The sequence below is a fragment of the Lampris incognitus genome, chromosome 17 (genome assembly GCF_029633865.1).
Source record: "Lampris incognitus isolate fLamInc1 chromosome 17, fLamInc1.hap2, whole genome shotgun sequence".
NCBI classification, from domain to species: Eukaryota; Metazoa; Chordata; class Actinopteri; order Lampriformes; family Lampridae; genus Lampris; species Lampris incognitus.
In genome coordinates, this window is record NC_079227.1 from 37879872 (window position 1) to 37904722 (window position 24851).

The window sequence follows — 24851 nt, forward strand, 5'->3', positions numbered from 1 at the left end:
CATTTTCTTAGTACCTCTGTACTAAGTACAAATTAACTATTTCCTGCGCAATATATATTTTTTTATTTCGTGAAATTTCTCTTACGAAATACTTGGAAAGTGCTGACGTGTTCACAATTTATCGTTTACTTGATCGACGTTAAGTCTGTGCGGGAAAATCATGCTAACATGGCTACGCTGAACGTCGGTTTATCGGTGAAAACATGTATATATATATATATTTTTTTGGCCGGGGTCATTAACGTGTCATTCGTATGGGATATGTGACCGGGGCACCGCTACTTCAGCGGCATGTTATCAGACGCGACACGTTGTCCCTGTGTGTCTGTGATTTGTCGGAGCGTTAGGCAGCAAATCTTCCTGCTTCAGATGTCACAGCCAGACTCTGAAAACGACATTTGGGACTATAAGCCACTGAAGAAGAAAAGGAGGAACGGATCTGGGACACACCGGGGATCCACTCCCAGAAAAGGTGCCAAGAAAGGGACGCGTTACTCAGTCGTGCCCCCTGTCAGCAATGTGGCGCCCAGCGAAACGGTTTCCATTCGCCGCTCAAGCGACGCGCCTGTGGGTGGTCCCGGTCCGCACGGAGACACCAGCGATGGCTCACAGTCGCAGACCGCCCCGCCGCCGGTAGGCCCTCATTCCAAGGGACTCGACACACGTAATGCACCGGAGGAACAATCCTCGGGGGACTTTTGTCCCGTGTGTCAGATGCCGTTCTCCATTTTGGTGGTGCAGTCTCAAAGGTGGCACGTCAGTGAATGTCTCGACACCCCACGGGATAATATCAAAGGTAAAAGGAAAAGATTAGTATTTTTTTCCATATTTACGTCATCCAAGGATGGATTCATGACTAGACAACTTCAAATCGTCACAAAAAGAAAGAAAAAAAACAACCTCACACTGAATTGTATAGTATATTGTATTATCCATCCATCCATCCAATATCCACACGCTTATCCTGCTTTTAGGGTCGCGGGGATGCTGGAGCCCATCCCAGCAGTCACTGACTGCTGACGTTGTATTATGCGGATGAAAATGATTCCCCCCCACAGTCCAAAGACATGTAGGTCAGGTGACTCGGCCATACTAAATTGTCCCTAGGTATGAATGTGTGTGTGTGTGTGGGCCCTATGATGGCCTGGCAGTCTGTCCAGGGTGTTTCCCCCCCGCCTGCCGCCCAATGACTGCTGGGATAGGCTCCAGCATCCCCATGACCCTAAGAGCAGGATAAGTGCTTTTGGATAATGGATGGACGGATGGATGGAAAATGATCAACCAGTAAAAGTGGAAATTTTTTTTGTTTGATCTCATTATATAGTCTGTCAGAGAAGTATTCTCAGGTTACATATTCATATGCATGAAAATAACACGTTCCTTTGTTTATACAGAATGTCCAGATGGTCTCCGGTGTTCCTCCACCATTCCCAACCACTACAAGAGATTCAACCACACGTTGCTGGCTCACAGTCGAGCAACCACAGACACCGTCTTTGCCTGTCTGTCCCAAGAAGTAGAGGCAAATTTTGGCTCTCTCTCACAGCCAACAAACAATGAGGCGGTCAGCTCCAATTTAGAAAGCTCACAGGAGAGTATCGTCAGTCTCGCTGCTTTCTCCGGCCATAGTGCCTCCCCTGTCAATCCCGGCAAAACAACTCCTACTAAGCTTACAAATGGCTTACTTTTATTACGCTCGCCTGGCCCTGGGGATTTTAAGAAAAAAAAAGGTAGGTTGGCCTCTTCAAAAGTCAAAAAATCTATCAGCAAATCCCAAAAGAGTAAAACAAAGCTGGAATCAACCCCTGTTAAAAAAGACTGCAGAGACCAAGCCTGTGAAGGTGGTTTTTTCAAAATGGAGCCTTCCCCTTACAATGATGATGCAATATCTTACTCCCCTCTCTCGGAGTTCCCTCCAGAGTTAGAGGTAAAAGAGGGTGAATCTAGAAAAGATCTGCTTCCCAGCAGCGCTCGTGAAAATGAGGACAAGGACTTGGCGATACTGTTCAGCGACGCTTTGTCAAGTGAAGATGAACTTTTCAAGAACTTTACTGATCAACTTGAAGACATCAGCATGAGAGAATGTGCCTCAGCTTCCTTCCCCACCAAGCTGGAGTTAGCTACCTCAATAGTCCCCAGCAATCGGCAAGCTGCAAGTATTGCTGCTGAAAACACACCTGATTTTACAGGTGAAAAGGATGCACTTGGAAACTCTACCAATACAACTGCTACTTGTAAGGCTAGTACTCCGTCTCCACAGAGTGTTGTGCTAGAGCATCTCCGAGATAGCCTTTCTAGTTCAAACCACTTTCACTACAAAAGCTTGAATGATACAAATGGTCCAACAGAGCAGCCATCCACACCTCCTCATCGGATGCTTTCTCCTAGATCCTCTGTTAACCAACTGTCTGAAACCATGGCACCTTCTAAGGGCCAGAACAAGGCAGGTTCAGCTTGTCTCAAGCAGCTGGACATTGGGGTGTTTTTTGGGCTCAAGCCCCTCAAGGAGAAGGAGGTTGAGGCTGTGGATGGAGCATGTGAACATGGTACCACAAGCAGCCCTACGTCTGGAGAGAACTTAAGAAAGAGAGGAGAGAGGAGGGACAGGCAAAGAAAAAGTGGGGCTGTCACAACCACGGACACCTCAGACATTGGGGTGATGGATACCAGTCAAGTGGAGGTAGTTCAAGGAGAAGGAGGGAGAGCAGGGAAGAGAAGAGGCTACTACAGTAGGAGAATGGCTGGAGGAGGGGGAGAACTGATGCGCTGTCCATTCTACAAAAAGATTCCAGGTCAGTGAATGATGTGTCTGTATCTTAGCTCGCCAATGGCAGGTATCGTCCTAATAGCTGTGTTTGATATCGAACTCTTTTTGATTGTGTAAACAGTATGGCACTACTACTACTACTACTTTCGGCTGCTCCCGTTAGGGGTCGCCACAGCGGATCATCCGTTTCCATCTCTTCCTGTCCTCTGCATCTTCCTCTGTCACACCAGCCACCTGCATGTCCTCCTTCACCACAACCATAATCCTCCTCTTTGGCCTCCCTCTTCTCCTCTTCCCTGGCAGCTCCATATTCAGCATCCTTCTCCCAATATACCCAGCATCTCTCCTCCACACATGTCCAAACCATCTCAATCTTGCCTCTCTTGCATTGTCTCCAAACCGTCCAACCTGAGCTGTCCCTCTAATATACTCCTTCCTAATCCTGTCCTTCTTCATCACTCCCAGTGAAAATCTTATCATCTTCAACTCTGCCACCTCCAGCTCCTCCTCCTGTCTTTTCATCAGTGCCACTGTCTCCAAACCATATAACATAGCTGGTCTCACTCACTACCATCTTGTAAACCTTCCCTTTAACTCTTGCTGGTACTCTTCTGTCACACATCATTCCTGACACTCTTCTCCACCCACTCCACCCTGCCTGCACCCTCTTCTTCACCTCTCTTCTGCACTCCCCATTACTTCGGACAGTTGACCCCAAGTATTTAAACTCATCCACCTTCGTCACCTCTACTCCTTGCATCCTCACCATTCCACTGTCCTCCCTCTCATTCACACATAGGTATTCCATGTTGCTCCTACTGACTTTCATTCCTCTTCTCTCCAGTGCTTACCTCCACCTCTCCAGGTTCTCCTCAACCTTCACCCTACTCTTGCTACAGATCACAATGTCATCCACAGACATCAAAACAGTAAACAGTATGTAAACAGTATGGCACTGCAATATTTTTTTTTCAGGCACCAAGTTTGTTGTTGACGCATTTCGTTATGGAGAGATTGATGGCATCGCTGCCTACTTCCTAACCCATTTCCATTCGGACCACTACGGAGGGCTGAAGAAGACCTCTACATTCCCCATCTACTGTAACAAAGTAAGGCTCATGTCCTCGAGTTCAGTTCCATTTTGAAATTTGAATGTCTTCCAGTTTGCTTTCCATTGCATCAGCAGTGCACTACTTCAGCTTTTATGCCACTAGGGCTTGCTGTTATTTTGGCCCGGTTCACCTGGACCTGTTTGCTTGGTAACTGATTGGGAGTTCCCTTGGAGATGTTGGATCGTGTCCGCTGGAGTAATTTTCTGTATCATAATTAAGCATCTGTCGTTTAGTATCTATTTTAGACAGATAGTAGTTGTGTTTTTATTTATTGAGCATATACCATTTTCAAACATTTTCCACAAAAGAGTGAATGGTATTAGAGCATTGCTGCACATTGCTAGGATCGAGAGTCAAACCTAAGCTGTTATAGCAGCATGTATAAAGGCAAAGGTCCTACATTTGAATAAACTGGCAAGCCAAGTTCTCAATAGGACTATTGTCTGTTTTTTGTACAATTCACTAATACACACACTGCTTATGAAGAACCATTTATTGGCATTAAACATTCGAACATGGAAATAAATACATTTTTTGTTATGCTTTAAGGGTTTGTAAAAAACTTTATGTAAACAGAGCTTATTACTGAACAAGACAAATAAATTACAAATCGCCTCCTCCAAGTTGTTGGGCTCTCCATTTATTATTTGGCTTAAAACCAAAATGTCAGCAGGGTTGTGGTGTTGTGGTGTGGTGTGTCCCTACAAGTAGGCCTGGATTCATGGTATTTTCATTGGCTGCTTACTGGTTCTGGGCAGAGGACTGTCGATGAAAGTTCAGATAGTTGGAAGTAATGTTTCCCCCCTCGCTCTGCTGAACTTATTTATTTTAGATGATTTTGTGTCTCCAGTCAGTCTAACTGACTCGGAACATGTTAATTAATGGTGCACTTAACATTTTTTTTTGCATGGAAACATGGTTTTGTTTCACTGTTGCGTATTGGGCCTAACTTTTGAAAATAAAATCAAGCATCCTGTATTGATTAACCGTCTTGAACAACTTTATTGTTACATTAGGTAGGTTCACACGGTGCCTTTAGTACTTGTTTTTGGACCCACCGGGGTTCTCTGACACAGAGACATGGATTTAAAAAAAAAAAAAAAATTATTTTGAGATATTTCATTTATCACCATAGAGAAATTTGAAATTCTTCTCTGCATTTAACCCATCCTAGCTGTGTAGCTAGGAGCAGTGGGCAGCCGCCGTGCAGCACCCAGGGACCAACTCCAGTTCGCTTGCCATGCCTTGGTCAGGGGCACAGACGGGATTATTTTTTGGGGGGGGGATTTCCCCCCCCCCTTTTTTTCGCCCCAGTTGTACTCCCCACTCTTCCAAGATGTCCCAGTCTCTGCTCCACCCCCTCTGCTGATCCGGGGAGGGCTGCAGACTACCACATGCCTCCTCCCATACATGTGGTGTCGCCAGCCGCTTCTTTTCACCTGACAGTGAGGAGTTTCACCAGGGGGAAATAGCGCACGGGAGGATCACACTATACCCCCCAGTTCCTCCTCCTCCCCTGAACAGGTGCCCCGACCGAAAAGAGGAGGCGCTAGTGCAGCAACCAGGACACACACCCACATCCGGCTTCCCACACGCAGACACGGCCAATTGTGTCTGTAGGGATGCCTGACCAAGCCAGAGGTAACACGGGGATTCGATCCAGCGATCCCCGTGTTGGTAGGCAACGGAATAGACCACCACGCTACCCGGACGCCCACAGACAGGAGTATTAACCCTAACGTGCATGTCTTTTTTGATGGTGGGGAAAACCAGAGCACCCGGAGGAAACCCACCACGGACATGGGGAGAACATGCAAACTCCACACAGAGGATGACCCCCATGGTTGGACAACCCCGGGGTTCGAACCCATGACCTTCTTGCTGTGAGGCGACAGCACTAACCACTGCGCCACCGTGCTGCCCAATGGATGACAATGATGTTAAAAGAGTTCAATACCCATTTCCTAAAGACCATGAATAAAAACACCAGCGCTGAAACGGCGAGGCTACATTAAAAGAAGCCATGTTTGGGAGGCCGCTGCGGCTCCGTCAGTGTGTCTCCATGAGGGTGTGGATGTAGTTATGGAAAAGCTTCTACAGAAGCTCTGTGAAGGTTTTACACTTGCTCGAGGAGGGCTTCTTCCATGTTGTCGATAGTTTTATGCAACAAGTAGGCGATAGAAAGGCGTTTGTTGAATAAATAATGGTGCATTGAATATTACGTGACAGATCAGCTGTTCGGTCCAGTTGCAGTTCTAAACTGGGTTTAAACAGGCTGAAATTAAGCAGCAAAGGGCCGTCTGTTAATTATCTCCAGCATACTGCTGCACCCGAAGGGGGAATTCTCCACTTATCGGAGTGCTTTGAATTCCTTTCACATTTGGAAAGAAACATGTGACTGCGCTCTTTTGCATAATTGTTATGCAAAATGCGGTCAGCTCAAATGATGTAATAATTGCGACAGGCCTAGTTCTCAATTTATAGTGTGAGCCTTCTGTATGTGATCTGCGATAGTGCCGTTTTTGACAGCAGAGCAAACCCTCCAGGGCAGCGGCTTGGCCTACATTTCAGCTGGTGTCTATTTGTGTCTAAACCTCTAGTTATCAGTCCTCAGTCCCGTCCTGCAGCTGTCGGCCACTTATTTATGGAAGTGTCTCCGTCTGGGCTGCACCTATTGTGATAATCTTAATTTATCTGGCAATTGTTTCTTCAGTTGATCAAATTGGTTGGTTTAATAAAGTGAAAGCCAATTTTTAGCATTAACGTATTTCATTCTGAACGTTAACAAAATCAGAAAGCATCTGCATAGGCTCCATTGCCCACACCGTCATTGTCATGGCGGTGTGGTCTGGGTCATCAAGGCTCACCCTGTTCCCCATTCCCTGATATGCATTTCTGTTGCCCCGACTCTTTGTCGGGTTGTTGCATGTTGACTTTTGGTAGCCGGATGCTTCACGCCTTGTCTCGAGCCTACCTTGCCGCCTATATCTAGGTACCTGTTTTTTGTAAGTCTGTTTGCTTTATTGTTGTAGATCAGCCTGTCTCGGCTGTCTGCATCTGGGTCCTCGATTCCTGCTCCTGGAGTGACAGTCATGCCTGAAAAGACACTTGTACGACACTAAATACGGCCCAGCATCAGCAAGCAGAGAACGAGAGACAAGAGCTGAGGGGCAAAAACCAGAGCCACTTGTCTTTCCCTCTTCTGTTTGTGTGTGGGGGGGGGGGTACATGCTGCCACTTCTGTTTTTTTTACTGTTTAACTGGCAGCCCATCAGGTTGGCAGTGTGTGTTACGCTCACTGCAGTAACACTGTTGTCACTGCTTGATTCAACAGGGCAGTTTGGATGAAGAAATAATGTAACGCATGCCATTAAGACATACTCCTCTTCCTCTGTATTGCACTGGGCTCGCTGCCAGACACCGCCGCTCCAGTGCGTCTCCTGTTCAGGTGCTGGTTCATCATCCTCGCGCCCCTGCTCAGAGTTCAGCTTTGCACATATTACAGAACGCTGTAATCGTTGCATCATTTCAAAGTAGTCCCACATATTTTTTTTTCCCCTTTTTCGCCCCAGTTGTACTTAGCCAATTACTCCACTCTGAGCCATCCCGGTCGCTGCTCCACCCCCTCTGCCGATCCGAGGAGGGCTGCAGACTACCACACGCCTCCTCCCATACGTGTGGAGTCACCAGCCGCTTCTTTTCACCTGACAGTGAGGAGTTTCACCAGGGGGACGTAGCGTGTGGGAGGATCCCCCCCGAACAGGCGCCCCGACCGACCAGAGGAGGCGCTAGTGCAGCGATCAGGACACATGCCCACAGCCGGCTTCCCACCCGCAGACACGGCCAGTTGTGTCTGTAGGGACGCCCGACCAAGCCGGAGGCAACACAGGGGCTCATCCACCGATCCCCATGTTGGTAGGCAACGGAATAGACCACCACGCTACCTGGACACCCCGTAGTCTCACATTGTAGAAGAATTTGACGCCACACCATCCACCAGACCACATCCTGGTATTTGCATGCGAGAACATATTTTGTCTGCAGAAATCCGCCACTGCATCCGCGCATCATGTCATCACCTCCACCATCATCATGTGGCCTGCAAGATGTGCCATAGATCCAAGTGATAGTGACATTTATTTGCTATTTAAAAAAAGCAACTTCCTCTCAAAGTACCTGGCAGACTTTTACGACGCCTACAGCTGTGGGAAATAGTTTCATGGCTGCCTTTGTGGAAGATGGAACTGTTTATTTTCTTCATCAGAAACCCTGCTGCACCTATAAAAAGCATCCTTTCTGCTCCCCGCCTCCATGAAGTGTGTGTGAAGAAAAGCTGGTTTATTTATCTGGCCACGCTGCATCACCCAGTCTAAAGACCGCTCACCATTTGCCGCTATGAACGCCACCACGCAGGTGGCTCTCCGACGGCACTGGGGCGGCGTTATTTTAACCATTCCATTCAAAATGCACTTCAGACTGTCACTGGGCGGCTCAACGGTAGCATATTCATGCCCTCACTTGACTCACGTGGATAAGCTTTTAAGAATTGTACTTTCCGTTTTTAGGTTTTCTGCAGAAACCCCCAGCTTTTTACTGTTTTTTTTTTTTTTAAGGCACAAACATACTCAGGGGGTTTGGTCTTTGGGTTCAGTTGGTCGTTTGCTTTAACCGTGATCCACTTGTGCTCATTGTTCCATATTTAGATGGAAATGGATCTTAAAATTCTCTTTTAAGGGCGTCCGGGTGACGTAGCGGTCTATTCCGTTGCCTACCAACAAGGGGATCGCCGGTTTGAATCCCCGTGTTACCTCCGGCTTGGTCGGGCGTCCCTACAGTCTGCGGATGGGAAGCCGGATGTGGGTATGTGTCCTAGTCGCTGCACTAGCGCCTCCTCTGGTCGGTGGGGGCACCTGTTCGGGGGGGACGGGAAACTGGGGGGAATAGCGTGATCCTCCCGCGCGCCACATCCCCCTGGTGAAACTCCTCACTGTCAGGTGAAAAGAAGCGGCTGGTGACTCCACATGTATAGGAGGAGATGTGGTAGTCTGCAGCCCTCCCCGGATCAGTAGAGGGGGTGGAGCAGAGACCGGGACGGCTCAGAGAGTGGGGAATTAGCCGGGTACAGCTGGGGAGAAAAAAAAAAAATCTCTTTTAAGGTAACTTTAACCCAGTCAGTTCTGTGGCTCCTTGGCATCAACTGAAGTGTGTGTGTGTGTGTGTGTTTGTGTGTTCAAATTTTCCGTAATGCACCGTGTTATGAGAGGCTGCTCCTGGCTCTCTACACCTAACCCACGATCACGCCCTGCCCTTCATGGGGAAAACGGTTGTTTTGAGTATTCCCAGACAGCAAAATTAAACTGGGCCAGATCCGGGCCGGATGTATCCCAAGCATCTGGCGCGGATCCGGTGGTACGAAAATGCACAGCGGCATATTCAAAGATTCAAGGATCGTCAACGTTCTTTCTCTTAAAAAGTCCACTAAAATCTGTTTCTAAATTAAAAAAAAAACGATGCCGGGAATAGGGAATTCAGGTGCTGACTCATGACTCGTTTTAGAGCCACAAGGCCTAATTTAAAAATGGGTTCCGGCTTTCGTAAGGAGGCCACACTCTGGCCAGAGGCGGGGGGGCGGTCTAGGGGCGGATGTAATTCCCATGCGGCTCTGCCAGACTGTGGGCGGATCCGGCCCAGTGTCAGCTGCTGTATGGGAAATGTCCATACAGCAGCATAACTACCTCTGATAATTCTGGACACTCTTGCTGGAGTAGTCAGATATCATTTTAGTGGACAAAATAGTTATAATAGTGGTGTTAGTTGGACAAAGACTGAGTGTGAAATTATCTTGAACAGTCAGTTTTGTGCTGCTGGTAACTACAGGACAGTTTGAACTCGTTAGCTTCCGTAAATCATCACATGTGAGAGGAAAAACCTTTCCCTGTGACCCCCCCCCCCATTTCTCCCCAATTGTACTTGGCCAATTACCCCACTCTTCTGAGCCGTCCCGGTCTCTGCTCCACCCCCTCTGCCACTCCGGGGAGGGTTGCAGACTACCACATGCCTCCTCCGAACAGGCGCCCCGACCGACCAGAGGAGGCACTAGTGCAGCGACCAGGATAAATACCCACATCCAGCTTCCCACCCGCAGACACAGCCAATTGTGTCTGTAGGGACGCCCGACCAAGCCGGAGGTAACATGGAGATTCAAACCAGCAATCCCTGTGTTGGTAGGCGACGGAATAGACCGCATCCTACCCGGACACCCCGTGTGAACTTTTATTTTTGCTTTCTATCTGTCGTATGTTCAGTAAAAGATGTATATTCATAAATGATAAGGAGGATGCCAAGCAGTGTCCAGGTGGCGAACACCGTCACCATGGAGACCTGGGAGGAGGACAGACTGCCCATACACACAGGGGAGACTCACATCACACCATTCACATATATGGGAGAAGACAGGAAGAGACATTATTCAGAGACCGAAAGACGTGAGAGAGAAGAGGACAGATTGCAATAATCAATACTCTATAACCTCGTCAGCAGGACAGAGCTGTAGATGAGCTTCTATCAAATAGGCCACGGTACAAACCGTGTAGTCTAGGACCAGGCGTCATTCTCAGAAGGTCTGGACTAAAAACGGTTATGTAGACCCAATGGGATTTTATTTGGTGGGTCAGAGAATACCAACTTCAGCAGTAGCTGGGTCACAGCCCATAAATGTTTTAAGGTCACATTTACTCTATAAAAGCAAATTGGGTTCTCCAAATCTGTCATGAGACTGGTTTCCTTTTAGGCGACGAAATTAGATCTGCAAAATATTAATACATTTGGATATAGATTATTTCTATTTTGGTCTGAATAAGACAGGTGTGATATACCTGACCACTGCCTCTCTTGAACAGATCACAGGGAACCTGCTGAAGAACAAACTGAGGGTGACTGAGCAGTACATCCACATCCTACCAATGAATACTCGTGTCACGGTGGATGGGGTTGGGGTCATCCTCCTGGATGCCAACCAGTAAGTCGCCTTCATTCAATGGTTTTATACTGGGCTAATAATTTCAGCAGTCAAGGTTGATGCTTGTTTTAAGTATTTTTGTATAAATGTCATTCGTTTTTGACAAACATGTAAAAGCCACCCTTGTATCACTACTACTACCACTACTACTACTATTACTACTACTACTACTACTACTTTCGGCTGCTCCCATTAGGGGTCGCCACAGCGGATCTTCCCTTTCCATCTCTTCCTGTCCTCTGCATCTTCCTCTGTCACACCAGCCACCTGTATGTCCTCCCTCACCACAGCCATAATCCTCCTCTTTGGCCTTCCTCTTCTCCTCTTCCCTGGCAGCTCCATATTCAGCATCCTTCTCCCAATATACCCAGCATCTCTCCTCCACACAGGTCCACACCATCTCAATCTTGCCTCTCTTGCGTTGTCTCCAAACCGTCCAACTTCAGCTGTCCCTCTAATATACTCCTTCCTAATCCTGTCCTTCTTCATCACTCCCAATGAAAATCTTATCATCTTCAACTCTGCCACCTCCAGCTCCAACTCCTGTCTTTTCAAAAGTGCCACTGTCTCCAAACCATATAACATAGCTGGTCTCACTACCATCTTGTAAACCTTCCCTTTAACTCTTGCTGGTACCCTTCTGTCACACATCACTCCTGACACTCTTCTCCATCCACTCCACCCTGCCTGCACTCTCTTCTGCACTCCCTGCTACTTTGAACAGTTGACCCCAAGTATTTAAACTCATCCACCTTCGTCACCTCTACTCCTACCTTGCATCCTCACCATTCCGCTGTCCTCCCTCTCATTCACGCATAGGTATTCCGTCTTGCTCCTACTGACTTTCATTCCTCTTCTCTCTAGGTGCATACCTCCACCTCTCCAGGCTCTCCTCAACCTGCACCCTACTCTCGCTACAGATCACAATGTCATCCGCAAAATATCACAAAATATATAGTTTATATCATAGTTTAAACGAGGCCCACAGTGTGATGTTCCTGCCTGCATTTTGTGTCTTCAGTTTTAACGTAAGGTATCTCTTTCTGCTCTCTTTTCTTACTCATCTCCACCTTCCACCTGTACTGGCTGTCTGCTCTGCCATAGTTGTCCAGGAGCTGCCATGCTGCTCTTCTTCCTGCCTGACGGGCAGACGGTCCTCCACACTGGAGATTTCCGAGCCGATACCTCAATGGAGACCTACCCTGAGTTACTCAGCTGCAGGGTGCAGACGCTTTATCTGGACACCACGTGAGCACCTGCCCTGAACATGCCTTTTACACGCCTACACATGGTAGTTTTGGGAAAGTGTAGATACTGAGTGTCCATCAGCAGAGCAATATGAATGCAGTGGGCTATATCCAGGTGTATGTAAAATATGCCCCCTCCCCTCCATATTGGACTTGTGTTAGTGATGGGTGTCCGGGTAGCGTAGCGGTCTATTCCGTTGCCTACCAACACAGGGCTCGCCAGTTCGAATCCCCGTGTTACCTCCGGCTTGGTCGGGCGTCCCTACAGACACAATTGGCCGTGGTTGCGGGTGGGAAGCCAGATGTGGGTATGTGTCCTGGTCGCTGCACTAGCGTCTCCTCTGGTCGGTCGGGGTGACTTTTCGGGGGGGAGGGGGAACTGGGGGGAATAGCGTGATCCTCCCACGCGCTACGTCCCCCTGGGGAAACTCCTCACTGTCAGGTGAAAAGAAGTGGCTGGCGACTCCACATGTATCGGAGGAGGCATGTGGTAGTCTGCAGCCCTCCCCGGATTGGCAGAGGGGGTGGAGCAGTGACCAGGATGGCTTGGAAGAGTGGGGTAATTGGCCGGATACAGTATAAAAAAAGATGCATGTGTTCATAGCCAATTTTTCTTTGAAGAAGCTCCTCTTTTGTACATCGCCTACCTGTAAAGACGTTGTCTAATATCTTCCATCACTCTACAGTGATTGACATGACTGTGTGCTCATTCGTCCATAAAGATATGGGTGGACACTTGCAGAATCAGGTGTCTCAATTCCTCTTTTTTGCTCTTGTCTCTCCAGCTATTGTAGCCCTGAGTACACCTTTCCCAGTCAGCAAGACGTCATCCATTTTGCAGCCAGCACTGCCTTTGAATTGGTGACGCTTCACCCTCGGACCCTTGTGGTGTGTGGATCCTATTCTGTGGGTAAAGAGAAGGTCTTTTTAGGTAAGTGTTGCAAAATGTTAATTCATTTTCACACCATGTGTCTGGTTGTAATGAGGATATTCCATCAAGTGAAGCTAAAAGGGGGCTTGAACCTCTTGTGGCACAGCAAATCAATTGGCTGTCATGTTTTAATAATGCAACCTGTGTGTATCCTTGGGATTGGCATGCCGATTTAGTGGCTAGTGGCATTGCTTACAACGAGAGGGTCCCCGAGGCTTTTTTGTGTTTGTGTGTTCTCGTAAACCACCTGTTTTCTGCCGAAGGTATGAAGGGACAGAGCCCCCACCAGCAACAAGATCACTTAATCAAAGAAAATGGATGACTTCTGAGTGTAGATCAGAATCAGAATGGTGTTTATTGACCATGTAGGTTTGCACTACATGGAATGTGACTCTGGTTTCGTGGCTCTCTCAGTGTACTTAACATAGAATAGCAACACGACTGACTTATACAGGTGAAATAAGAGGTAATTAAGTGCAATGGTGCAGAGAATATATATATATATATATATATATATATATATATATATATATATATATAAATTTATTTTCTTTTTTTAACTTTTTTTTATTAATCCCCTGTGGGGCAATTCTTTTTCGGCATGTAACCCATCCTCGCTGTGTAGCTAGGAGCATTGGGCAGCCACTAGTGCAGCGCCCGGGGACCAACTCCAGTTCTTTTTTCCATTGCCTTGCTCAGGGGCACAGACAGGAGTATTAACCCTAACATGCATGTTTCTTTTGGTGGTGGGGGAAACCGGAGTACCTGGAGAAAACCCACCACACACACGGGGAGAACATGCAAACTCCACACAGAGGATGACCTGGGATGACCCCCAAGGTGGGACAAACCCCGGGGTTCAAACTCAGAACCTTCTTGCTGTGAGGCGACAGTGCTAACCACTGGGCCACAGTGCCACTCAGAATATATCAGAGATGCTGAAAGAAATGTTTGCAGGTTAGATAGATAGATAGATAGATAGATAGATAGATAGATAGATAGATAGATAGATAGATAGATAGATAGATAGATAGATGACGTTATTAATCCCTGGAGGGAAATGAAAACATCATAGCAGCCTGATACATTAAAATACAAATGACAACAGGTATATAAAGCAGAAAGAACGAATAAGACTAATAAATGAAAAAAAAAAGTAAGGCCCAGTTAAAAGCTGACCAGATATATTCAAGTTTTTGGTAGTCCTGATATGCAAAGGAAGTGTTCAGATATATTCAGGTGTTCTTGTAGTCCAGATGTGCAAAGATAAAGGCAAGTTTAGTCGATGAGCAGTTCAATGTCAGCAGGCCTGGCAAAGGCAGATGAACTGTAGAGTCTGATAGCACCCAGCAGAAATGACCTCCTGTATCGCTCCTTAACACACCGGGGTTGAATGAGTCTGTTGCTAAAGGTGCTCTTTAGCTTGGCTAACATGTTGAGTAGGGGGTGGGAGCCATTGCCCAGGATTGCAAGCAGTTTAGCCTCCACCACCCCCTCCAGTGTGGCCATCTTGGATCCAGTGATCCCAGCCTTCTTTATGAGTTTATGTCTGTTGGCGTCTTTTGCTTTGATACCTTCCCCCCAGCACACTACAGCATAGGAGATGGTGCTCACAACAACAGACTGATTGAACACGTGAAGCATCTTGTTGCATACATTGAAGACCCTGAGACTTCTCAAGAAATAGAGCCCGCTCGTGCTCTTCTTGTAGATGACCATGATGTTGGTGGACCATTCCAGCTTGATGTCCAGTTGAATGCCCAGGTACTTGTAGGACTTGAAGATCTCCACGTCATTCCCACTGATGCAGACTGGAGAAGGTGGGGCCTTCTTCCTGAAATCCACCACGAGCTCTTTTGTCTTGACCATGTTCAGCTGCAGGTGGTTTTCCCCACGCCACTTCACAAAGTGGTCCACCAGGCCCCTATACTCCTACTGGCCACGCTCCACACACCCCACAGTGGAAGTGTCAACCGAGAATTTCTGCAGATGACAGGATTCGGAGTTGTACTTGAAGTCCAACGTGTAGATGGTGAACAGGAAGGGGTATGGCATAGTTCCCTGGGGGGGGGGGGGGCTATGTTACTCACTAGATGCACAGACACACAGCTCTGTAGCCTCACAAACTGTGGTCTGCTCGTCAGGTAGTCCTTGATCCACGAGACCATGGGAGCATCGGCATGTGTATCCTCCAGTTTATCCTTCAGCAGTCTAGTCTGGATTGTATTGAAGGTGCTGGAAAAGTTGAAGAATTTTCCAGCGCCTTCAGATTGTGGGAAACAACACTGGCACTACAACAGATCTCAATGATGTGATCAGAACCACTCTCTTCAGAATACAGGAAAATGCTATATAGCCTGTTTTCCATTGAAAATTGGGGGCGCTTTGTACATCTAAAATGGACGGGACTTGAATGTTTTGTTGGTGGGAGAAAATAGTGAAGTGAGTGGGCTGTTTTTGTAGACTCATATCATCATCTGACCTTTCCCTCTCTTGGAGATTTTTCAAAGAGGACATGTTGTGTTGAAATGGAAGCAGTGTGGAGAATTCGATTAGTCCGCTTTGAGAGAGGAGTCAGTCTATATGAAATGCCCTCTGTTGGAATGACCTTCCTTTTTTAATATAACCCACAGTTCTCTAAAGCCCCACATAAAGGTCAGCTCTGCGGTGGTAGGGGAAAACTCAGGAGAAGGAGGCTTGCCATCACAGAATTCTAGCTGGATTCCTGGTGATCGGAAATTATCTTTTTTTGGGGGGGGGGTGGTGAAACAACAGTGATTAGTTATTTCTGGATGGATGGTTTGGTCACCACTACTTGCTCTCTTGCCAAGCTATATATAGAAAGTTTGTGTATAGGACATTAAATAGGACATTAAATCAAATACATTATGTCCCTTTTTGTCTTGTTGGGCTAAACATTTTCCAAAGGCAAAAAACGGAATATTTGCTTAGTAAACTGTACACAACTGTACATCAAGTCGGTCACATAATCTTATGGCCCTAAAATCAAGTGACATAAATCAGTGTTTCCCAACCCAGTCCTCAAGGAACCCCTATCCTGCAGATTTTCTTTGCAGCCCTGAATAGGTACCTGTTTGTAGTTATTCAACCAATCAGCAATGAATTATGTCAGATGTTGCACACCTTGCATAATTAAGTGCTGTGAGATGATTGGTTGAGTAAGTACAAGCAGGGCTACCTGTGCAGGGTTACAATGAAAATCTGCAGGATAGGAGGTCCTTGAGGACTGGGTTGGGAAACACTGACATGAATAATGGCATTGTTTTCCTTTCTGTAGCGGGTTGAAAGTGCTTTAACTAGGGTCCCCCTCTGCAATTATGTTAAAAATGTGGGAAGATGGTGGCACGAATTGACATTTGCAGAGGCTTCGCCCAGTACCGTCCATGTAGCGTCTTTGTCCACGTCTGTGTCTAGGTTTTGTCTTTGTTTGATGGGTGGGAGAGCTTGGTCTGCTGCAGAGTGGGCCCAGGGACCACGGCCTTGCCTGGAGCTGCGCCCGAGGCGGTAACACCAATGCCGGTCTGAAAGGACGCAGAAGCGGGGCAGGCTAAGCTAACTGCTAGCCCATGCAGACCGGCAGTTCCAATGACACCGAGGGCGGTCTGGCGGCAGCTTCACCTGGCATTGACTGTGGTGTCTTTGATGTCATCATGTGGAATGCGGGGAGGTGTGTCGAGGGTGTCTGGCTGGGAGGGCTTGATCTGCTTCATCCGGTTGCCACAGGGACCACGGCCCCTGCCTGGAGCTGCGCCCAAGGAGGAAACACTGAGGGCGGTCTGACAGGAAACGGGGCAGGCTAGGCTAACTGTTAGCCCGTGCAGACCAGTGGTTCCAACAATCATCCTGGCTGACATTCATTCCCTTGGACAGTGATTTTTCTTTTAGTTTGGATATGTGTTAGTTTGAATATGTGTGTTCTTGTAGTTTCTGGATGTGTTTTTGTCTCTGTGTTGTACTGCTGTGGGCTGGGGGAAACGGCATTTCCTTTCATTTCATGTGCACAAGTACATGAGGTGAAATGACCAAGTGTTCTGGATTCCTGATTAAAGAACTTTTAAGTCCAGCCAAGGCAGGTTTAAGAAGCCCCCACCCATTGAATCTGACATTGTCTTTGGTCTGTTGCACTTGCAGCACTGGCAGACATCCTCGGTTCCAAAGTCTGCCTTTCAAGGGACAAATACAACACCATGTGCTGTCTGGAGTCGGAGCACATCCAACGGCTCATCACCACGGACTGGAAGGCCGCTCGGGTCCACGTACTGCCCATGATGCAACTCACCTTCAAAGTAGGTCTACCCCGTCACATTCACCCCTCTATCTGAAGAGAACACGTGTTTCTACATGTTTTGGGAGCTTCAAGCATCATCTTGTGGAAGAAGGAAAAATATCAGAATCATGGGATAGGCTCCAGCATTCCGCAACCCTAAGCAGAATAAGCGGTTTGGATAATGGATGGATGGATGTTTATTGGCCATGTAGGTTTGCACATACATGGAATGTGACTCTGGTTTCGTGTCTCTCAGTGTACTTAACATAGAATAACAACACCACAACACAACAATCTTCACGTATGTACACAAGGACTGACTTGTACAGGTGAAATAAGAAGTGATAAAGTGCAGTGGTGCAGAGAATATATCAGAGATGCGGAAATAGATGTTAGCAGGAATATGTAGATAAATATAAAGATGATAAAGAAATATTTGTAGATGAGAATGTTTGCTCTAAACTGAGCACATTAAAGAAGGTATTATTGAACTAATACAGTAAAACATTGTTTTGAGGCGTTGTTTACAGTTTGGTCCTTGGGGGCTGCTGGTTTTCTAGTCTATTCTGCCAGGTAGCTCATTAATGTTCACCTGCTCTGCCAGGTCTAAAAATGTACTGATGTTGGGGCGTCCGGGTGGCGTGGCGGTCTATTCTGTTGCCTACCAACACGGGGATCGGCGGTTCGAATCCCCGTATTACCTCCGGCTTGACTGGGCATCTCTACAGACCCAATTGGCCGTGTCTGCGAGTGGGAAGCCGAATGTGTGTATGTGTTCTGGTCGCTGCACTAGTGCCTCCTCTGGTCAGTCGGGGTGTCTATTCGGGGGGGGATAGCGTGATTCTCCCACGCGCTACGTCCCCCTGTTAAAACTCCTCACTGTCAGGTGAAAAGAAGCGGCTGGCGACTCCACATGTATGGGAGGCATGTGGCAGTCTGCAGCCCTCCCCGATCAGCAGAGGGGGTGGAGCAGTGACCAGGACGGCTCGGAAGAGTGGGGTAATGGCCAAGTACAGTTGGGGAGAAAAAGGGAAAATTACGGAAAAAAGAAAAAAAAATGTATTGATGTCAAAGGTACTTTAGCCTGAATGACAAGCATGCCACTAGGCTCGACACGAACTAAGTGGAAAATGAAGGGGGGTCAATACGTGAATTTCGCACAACTACAAACCATCACAGTTACAGGCAAATGATCTTTCTATATTTGTTCATTTCTATAAAGACTGTGTCCATGCTACATGGACATTTATTAAACTGAAATACGACTTAGATTTTTAGAAAATTGAGCTGTATGCTCTTATTTTGCGAGTGAGGTCATCACGTCATACATATGCACTACTACTACTACTACTAGTACTACTACTACTACTACTTTTGGCTGCTCCCGTTAGGGGTCACCACAGTGGATCATCCGTTTCCATTTCTTCCTGTCTTCTGCATCTTCCTCTGTCACACCAGCCACCTGCATGTCTTCCCTCACCACATCCATAAACCTCCTCTTTGGCCTTCCTCTTCTCCTCTTTCCTGGCAGCTCCATATTCAGAATCCTTCTCCCAATATACCCAGCATCTCTCCTCCACACATGTCCAAACCATCTCCATCTTGCCTCTCTTGCTTTGTCTCCAAACCGTCCAACCTGAGCTGTCCCTCTAATATACTCATTCCTAATCCTGTCCTTCTTCATCACTCCCAATGAAAATCTTATCATCTTCAACTCTGCCACCTCCAGCTCCACCTCCTGTCTTTTCATCAGTGCCACTGTCTCCAAACCATATAAAATAGCTGGTCTCACTACCATCTTGTAAACCTCCCTTTAACTCTTGCTGGTACCCTTCTGTCACACATCACTCCTGGCACTCCTCTCCACCCACTCCACCCTGCCTGCACTCTCTTCTTCACCTCTCTTCTGCATATGCCTTCATCACCTCTACTCCTACATCATACATATGCACATTTCTGGATATTAAATGAACATAATATGCATGCAATGTTGCAGGCAACTAATTGATTTCAGCCATCTAGCCATGAGTTACATGATTGTCTACACAATTTTGGAAAAGATTGATATGAATCTTGATGCTGCTGTAATGTAGTTAATGGTAAATTGGCATGTCCAAAGCTATGAACGGCATCCTCATACATTTGAGTAATTGTCTTTAAATTCCTTTTTCCAGAATCTCCATGCTCATCTGAGCAGGTTCTTAGGGCAATATGACCGGCTGGTGGCCTTCAAGCCTACAGGCTGGACCTTCAGCCAGCAGGTGGAGTCTGTGATGGACATTCAGCCCCAGACCAGTGGCAATATATCCCTCTATGGTATGGAATTACCCCAACTTTTTTTGCTTTGTTATGCTCTGCCATCCTCTTTGTCACCGACAAAGTCCACCTCATCCTTTGTCAACAAGTTAGCAAGGTGCCTCAGAACTTTTCAAGGAAACAGACCAGTCAGTAGGGACTCGGGTGTTGTCACAGCTGAATTTTAACTAGCTCAGCGTGTGCTTTGGAAATTTATGATTTTCATGCATGAAAGGTAATTGCTTGTGTTGCAGTCAGCCCGTCCATGTCTATTTTTACCGTTGTCCTTAAATGTAAACTGTAAATCTGGTCTGTGCTCTCCATGGTTTGCTACCCCTTAGCAATCAGAATTTTTCTAACATGCAAGGAGGAAACCTGTCACTCTCTTCAACCATGCTGAACGTGATCAATAAACAAATAGTTCTGCAGGCCAAAGTAGAGGCCAATATTTCTGCATCATGCCCAGTCAGATCAGTCTTTTTTATTTACTGAGCTGCGTCCAACCAGGCTGCTATAATGCAGGACTATGGGTCTACACAAGACCTTCTATGGCTGACGTCTGGGGCTGTGGCATGTTGAGAGTCCAATGTGCTTATCTGGGATGGGCAGGCGTTGAGGCTTTGGACTGGGACTGTCAGGAGCACTTCACACTGGCATGTCTGGGGTTCAACATATGGCCATATTTGGTTTTGTTTGAGAGAGCTGTGAGAATTTCATGCCCTAGTTCTTGCAGTATAGCTCATTTTTATTATCTATCGTTCTGATAACCATCTGCCTATCATTATAATTCCTGGCACGGGTAATTAAACCTCAGTGTTTAAGTCGGTCATGATTTATAATTTGCTGTTATTGATTCAGCCCGTTTTTCCTTTTCTTCCTGTGTTGACTTTGTTCCTTCACCAGTTAAATTCACAGCACTAGCTGGGGGGTGGAGTTTGGCAGTGTAAATCCATGACCCACCCTATCCTCACCGACAGTTGTCCTTACTGGCGTAACCACATCTCTCCGACCCGGCATCCTCCAAGCTTTCCGCTACCTTGAGGGAGATGATCTGAGCATGGGAACCACTGCACCTGACACCCACACGCTGCCCCATGGCTTGACTTTTATTGGCTTTTCTTGTCCCGTGTGTTTGGATATGCAGTAGATATCTGGCTCCTTGACAGGTTTTAACCACCAACCAAAAAAAAAAAAATTCACTCTACTGTATTGATTGGGTGTGATGACTCTTAATGGGAGAAATTAGGGAAATGATTGTCTTAGCAATTAAACTGAAATGGGTATTAATAATTGAGTCGTGTGTCGAATCCCCTCAGCCCAGTTCCAAGCCTCCCCCTGCCTCTTTTCCCTCGTGGCTTCTCTCCGCCATGAATCAGAAACTGAAATCAGTGTTGACTCATTGCTGAGTGCAGCTCATCAACTGTCCTGTTTCACACTAAAGGCTAAGTTTTAGCCGTACCCCTGCCTTCAGCTGTACCCCTGCCTTCAGTAGCTTTGTGTTCAGCTCTACGGGCTCTGTTCACTTTCTGTGTTTGCAATACAGTTAATTCAAGGTATATTCACCTCGGTTTTTTTTTTCTCTCCTTTTCTAGATAATATTTTAGATGCTTTAGGTAGAAATGTACTCGGTCAAACATCAAATTTGGAAGAAATTACATTTTCCAACTTGGCTAGACTATGCAGGGCATTGTGGGTTACTCTTCACGCAGACATTCCTTGCATTCCTTGAAGTAATCCTGCTGCATGTAGTTCACTTGACGTGCCAAGCAGATATCTGCGACATCTTGATAATCTTAAGTTGTGGATGTGGCAGCATTAGTGGGGGCGTGCTAAATTTTGAATTGCACATAACTATTTTAATTTTTTTGCATTCTTTCTTTTTTGTGCTCGTGTTTAATCCTCCATTGTTTATCTAGTCAGGTAGATGTGTCTACGTCCTGCGCCCTGGTCTCCCTCATCCCAGGCTGCTGCTGCGCATTGCAGGGACCCTGATTTCTATTTTCCAATCACAACTTGAAGTAGAGCTGGTGGCTTGCTCACTGGAGTAGACTTTTTTTTAAATTTAACTTATTAATTAAAAAATAAATTTACAGCAATAAGGCAAACATTACAATTGAAAACTTTTCATCCTCTATAATGAAAACAATGAGCAGACACCACAAGAAATGTAAAATGTATACAAACCAAACAAAAAAGGCATAAAATAAATCAATTAAGCAGAATAAAATGTAAAATAACCGTAAAATAAATCAATTAAGCAGAATAAAACGTAAAATAACCATAAAATAAATCAATTAAGCAGAATAAAACGTAAAATAACCATAAAATCAATCAATTAAGTAGAATAAAACGTAAAATTAACAAAATTATAAATAAGATTGACTAACAATTGCTAGTTTTTAAGGTATTACGTTGGTCTGATCATTTTCTAGTATTCGACAGATCTTTGGCACATTTTGATTTCATTAATTTCAGGGACTTCATATAGAGTTGAGTTTCATTACAGTAGCACATGAAGATGGGTTTGGTCTTAATAAATTTAGCCCTGTGAATAGAAAATGTGGCTAGAATAAGTAAAACATTGATCAGCAGATCCAATTTATTGATCTTCTAATAACACAGCAAAAATAACACTATTATGATCTATAATATGCATTGTTGTGGTTTTTCTACTGAACCATTCCATAAATTGTTTCCAGAACAACTGGGTATGACGGCCTGAAACAAAGAGATGCTCTGCTCTTTCAGTATCACCATTACAGAATTATAATTAATTATTAATGAGTATTATTATTAATTATTATAATTATAATAGAAATATATTATTCTCAAAGCCAAATCTTAATCTTAAAAGTTCACTGGAAGGGTAGAAATTATTCATTATTTTGTAGTGAATTTCTTTTGATTTGGGTGGAACAGGGTATTTGAAGAATTAGGTTCTCAATTTGGATGCTGTCGGTTGGTCAAAAACGTTTAAAATATCATTTCTGTAAGACCAAGCAGGGTATAAATCGCTTGTTAGAACAGACCGAGTGAGTTTTTTTCAACACCTTTCATCAAGAAAATTAATCCCATTTACTGGAGTAGAAATGTGTGTTAAGTAGATGCTCCTTAATTTGGGGCGCCCGGGTTCTAACTTGTGAGACAAGAATGGCTGTGCAGTGTGGCAAACACATGACACCATTCTTTTAACAGTAAAACATCTGAAAATGTGTGCCAAGCCCAACGTGGGCTCGAGCAGACGGGTTTTGGCATGGATGCATGACATTAAAGACATCTGAAGTATCGAACGTGGCTCAAGTCTTCAGCCCTGAAATGCTTTCCTGTCTCTTTTAAAGGAATCCCCTACAGCGAACACAGCAGCTTCCTGGAGATGAAGCGCTTCGTCCAGTGGCTTCAGCCTCTCAAGATCATTCCAACAGTCAACGTCGGCAGTTGGTCCAGCAGGAAGTCTATGGACAGATGCTTGAAAGACTGGCTCATGGAAGCCAAATGTAGTCTTAAACCGTAAGGACATGATGGGACGGAGGCGCCATTCTACACACATGGGTTAGCCTAGCAAGATAAAATCCTCATTCAGTAGCAAAGAGGAAAATGGCCAGTCAAGAATCATCCCATTGTTGAGCTGTATGGAACGTGTTGAACGTGATTATTCAAACTAATGGTTTTAACTGCTTCTACTGGAACCGATTATTAATCAAGACGACTTTTCTCTGAACACGACACTGTTGTAAAATACACAAAAAAATTCTGCTCCACCAAGTAAACATGCCTTTCTTCATCAGTCCTTGGGAAGAAAGGTCCTCACGACTAATCCAGTTAGCTTTGGGCCTTTTTCCCGGGCTGGGAGGAACAGGAATGAACCAGCTGGGATCAGACACCTTCAAGTCAAGCCACTTTTATTTGTATAGCCCAACATCACCAATTAAACATGTGCCTCAAGGGGCTTTACAGCAACACAACATCCTGTCTTTACACCCTCACATCGGATAAGGAACAGCTTCACATCCATTTTCTTCCAGCGTGGTTGTATTCTGGCATTTGGTGCACCCTTTTTCTACGTTCCTACCTCTTTTTACCGTTCTTTCTTTCCTGCCAGTACACTTTTAAGTGCTGGTTTACATGTTTCATTTTATTCTGGCTGAAATTTATAAGAAAGTCAAGTATTTAATAATAAGTATGTTTGTATGTGATTCCAACAGTTTCCCATTATTTTGTCCTGATAACGATCAGTACCGTCTTTGTCCTGGTAATCAGTATTGTCTTTGTCCTGGTAACGATCAGTACTGTCTTTGTCCTGGTAACGATCAGTACTGTCTTTGTCCTGGTAACGATCAGTACTGTCTTTGTCCTGGTAACGATCAGTATTGTCTTTGTCCTGGTAACGATCAGTACTGTCTTTGTCCCGGTAATGATCAGTACTGTCTTTGTCCCGGTAATGATCAGTATTGTCTTTGCATTTGTGTCCAAATCTTCATAAACCATTAAATCTTTTTTATAAACGGGACACTCGACATTTGTCTTCTGTTTGTTCAGAATATGGAGCAAATAAAATCCGATTAGATTCAGAACCACTTTGTGCAGTTGACCCGGTACATTACAGTCACGTCTTGTTCAAATCATTTTCAGTGAAATCATCTCAGTTGATTTTCTTGATTTTAACATTTTAGCTCGTAAAGAAAGGGTTTTTTTTTTTTATAAAGAAGATGCCTTAAAGCAAACACAAGGGTGACTGTTATGTACAAATGACCAATGTCAGTTTGTAGAAAGGATATTCTTCCAAACTGGTTCCTCCATTTTTGTATTTAAAGCATTGAAAGTAGCATATTTCTTTAAATGGTGCAAAAGATTGAGGGCCACTGCAGCGCACGCTGTCATACCTGCTGAAATCTGAAAAGTCTGTTCGGACAAGAGAGGACGTGACCTATGGAGAGGTAGACGATGGTTTCTAGATGATTTCAGAAATACCGTGTAGGGAAAGACGAGCTGTCCTCCACATGATGTCAAAACACGTGCTTCCGGTGTGGGAAGATGGTCACACGAACTTACATTTGCGGCGGCCTCACCCAGTACCGTCCATGCAGTGGCTTTGTCCACGTCTGCGTATAAGCTGGTCTTCGTTTGATGGCTGGGAGAGCTGGCGCTGGATCGGATGAGCAAGCTTGGTCTGCTGCGTCCTGTGGGCCCAGGGAC

The 24851-nt window shown here is 45.7% G+C and overlaps 1 protein-coding gene across 1 annotated transcript; it reads left to right on the forward strand.

Annotated features, from left to right (window-relative positions):
• Positions 1 to 237: 237 nt before the first annotated feature.
• On the forward strand, positions 238 to 24158 carry dclre1a (DNA cross-link repair 1A (PSO2 homolog, S. cerevisiae)). Its single transcript, XM_056297515.1, has 9 exons — positions 238 to 796; positions 1395 to 2792; positions 3743 to 3876; positions 10779 to 10897; positions 12002 to 12145; positions 12930 to 13075; positions 17228 to 17382; positions 19538 to 19679; positions 22997 to 24158. Exons 1-9 carry the CDS (start codon positions 370 to 372, stop codon positions 23167 to 23169), a joined length of 2838 nt encoding a protein of 945 aa, XP_056153490.1. The 5' UTR covers positions 238 to 369; the 3' UTR covers positions 23170 to 24158.
• Positions 24159 to 24851: the final 693 nt, after the last annotated feature.

Coding starts and splice junctions, on each gene's coding strand:
- dclre1a (XM_056297515.1), top strand. CDS start 370: ATGTCACAGCCAGACTCTGAAAACGACATTTGGGACTATAAGCCACTG. Junction 2,793..3,742: donor ATTCTACAAAAAGATTCCAG/GTCAGTGAATGA, acceptor TTTTTTTTTCAG/GCACCAAGTTTGTTGTTGAC. Junction 17,383..19,537: donor TGATGCAACTCACCTTCAAA/GTAGGTCTACCC, acceptor TCCTTTTTCCAG/AATCTCCATGCTCATCTGAG.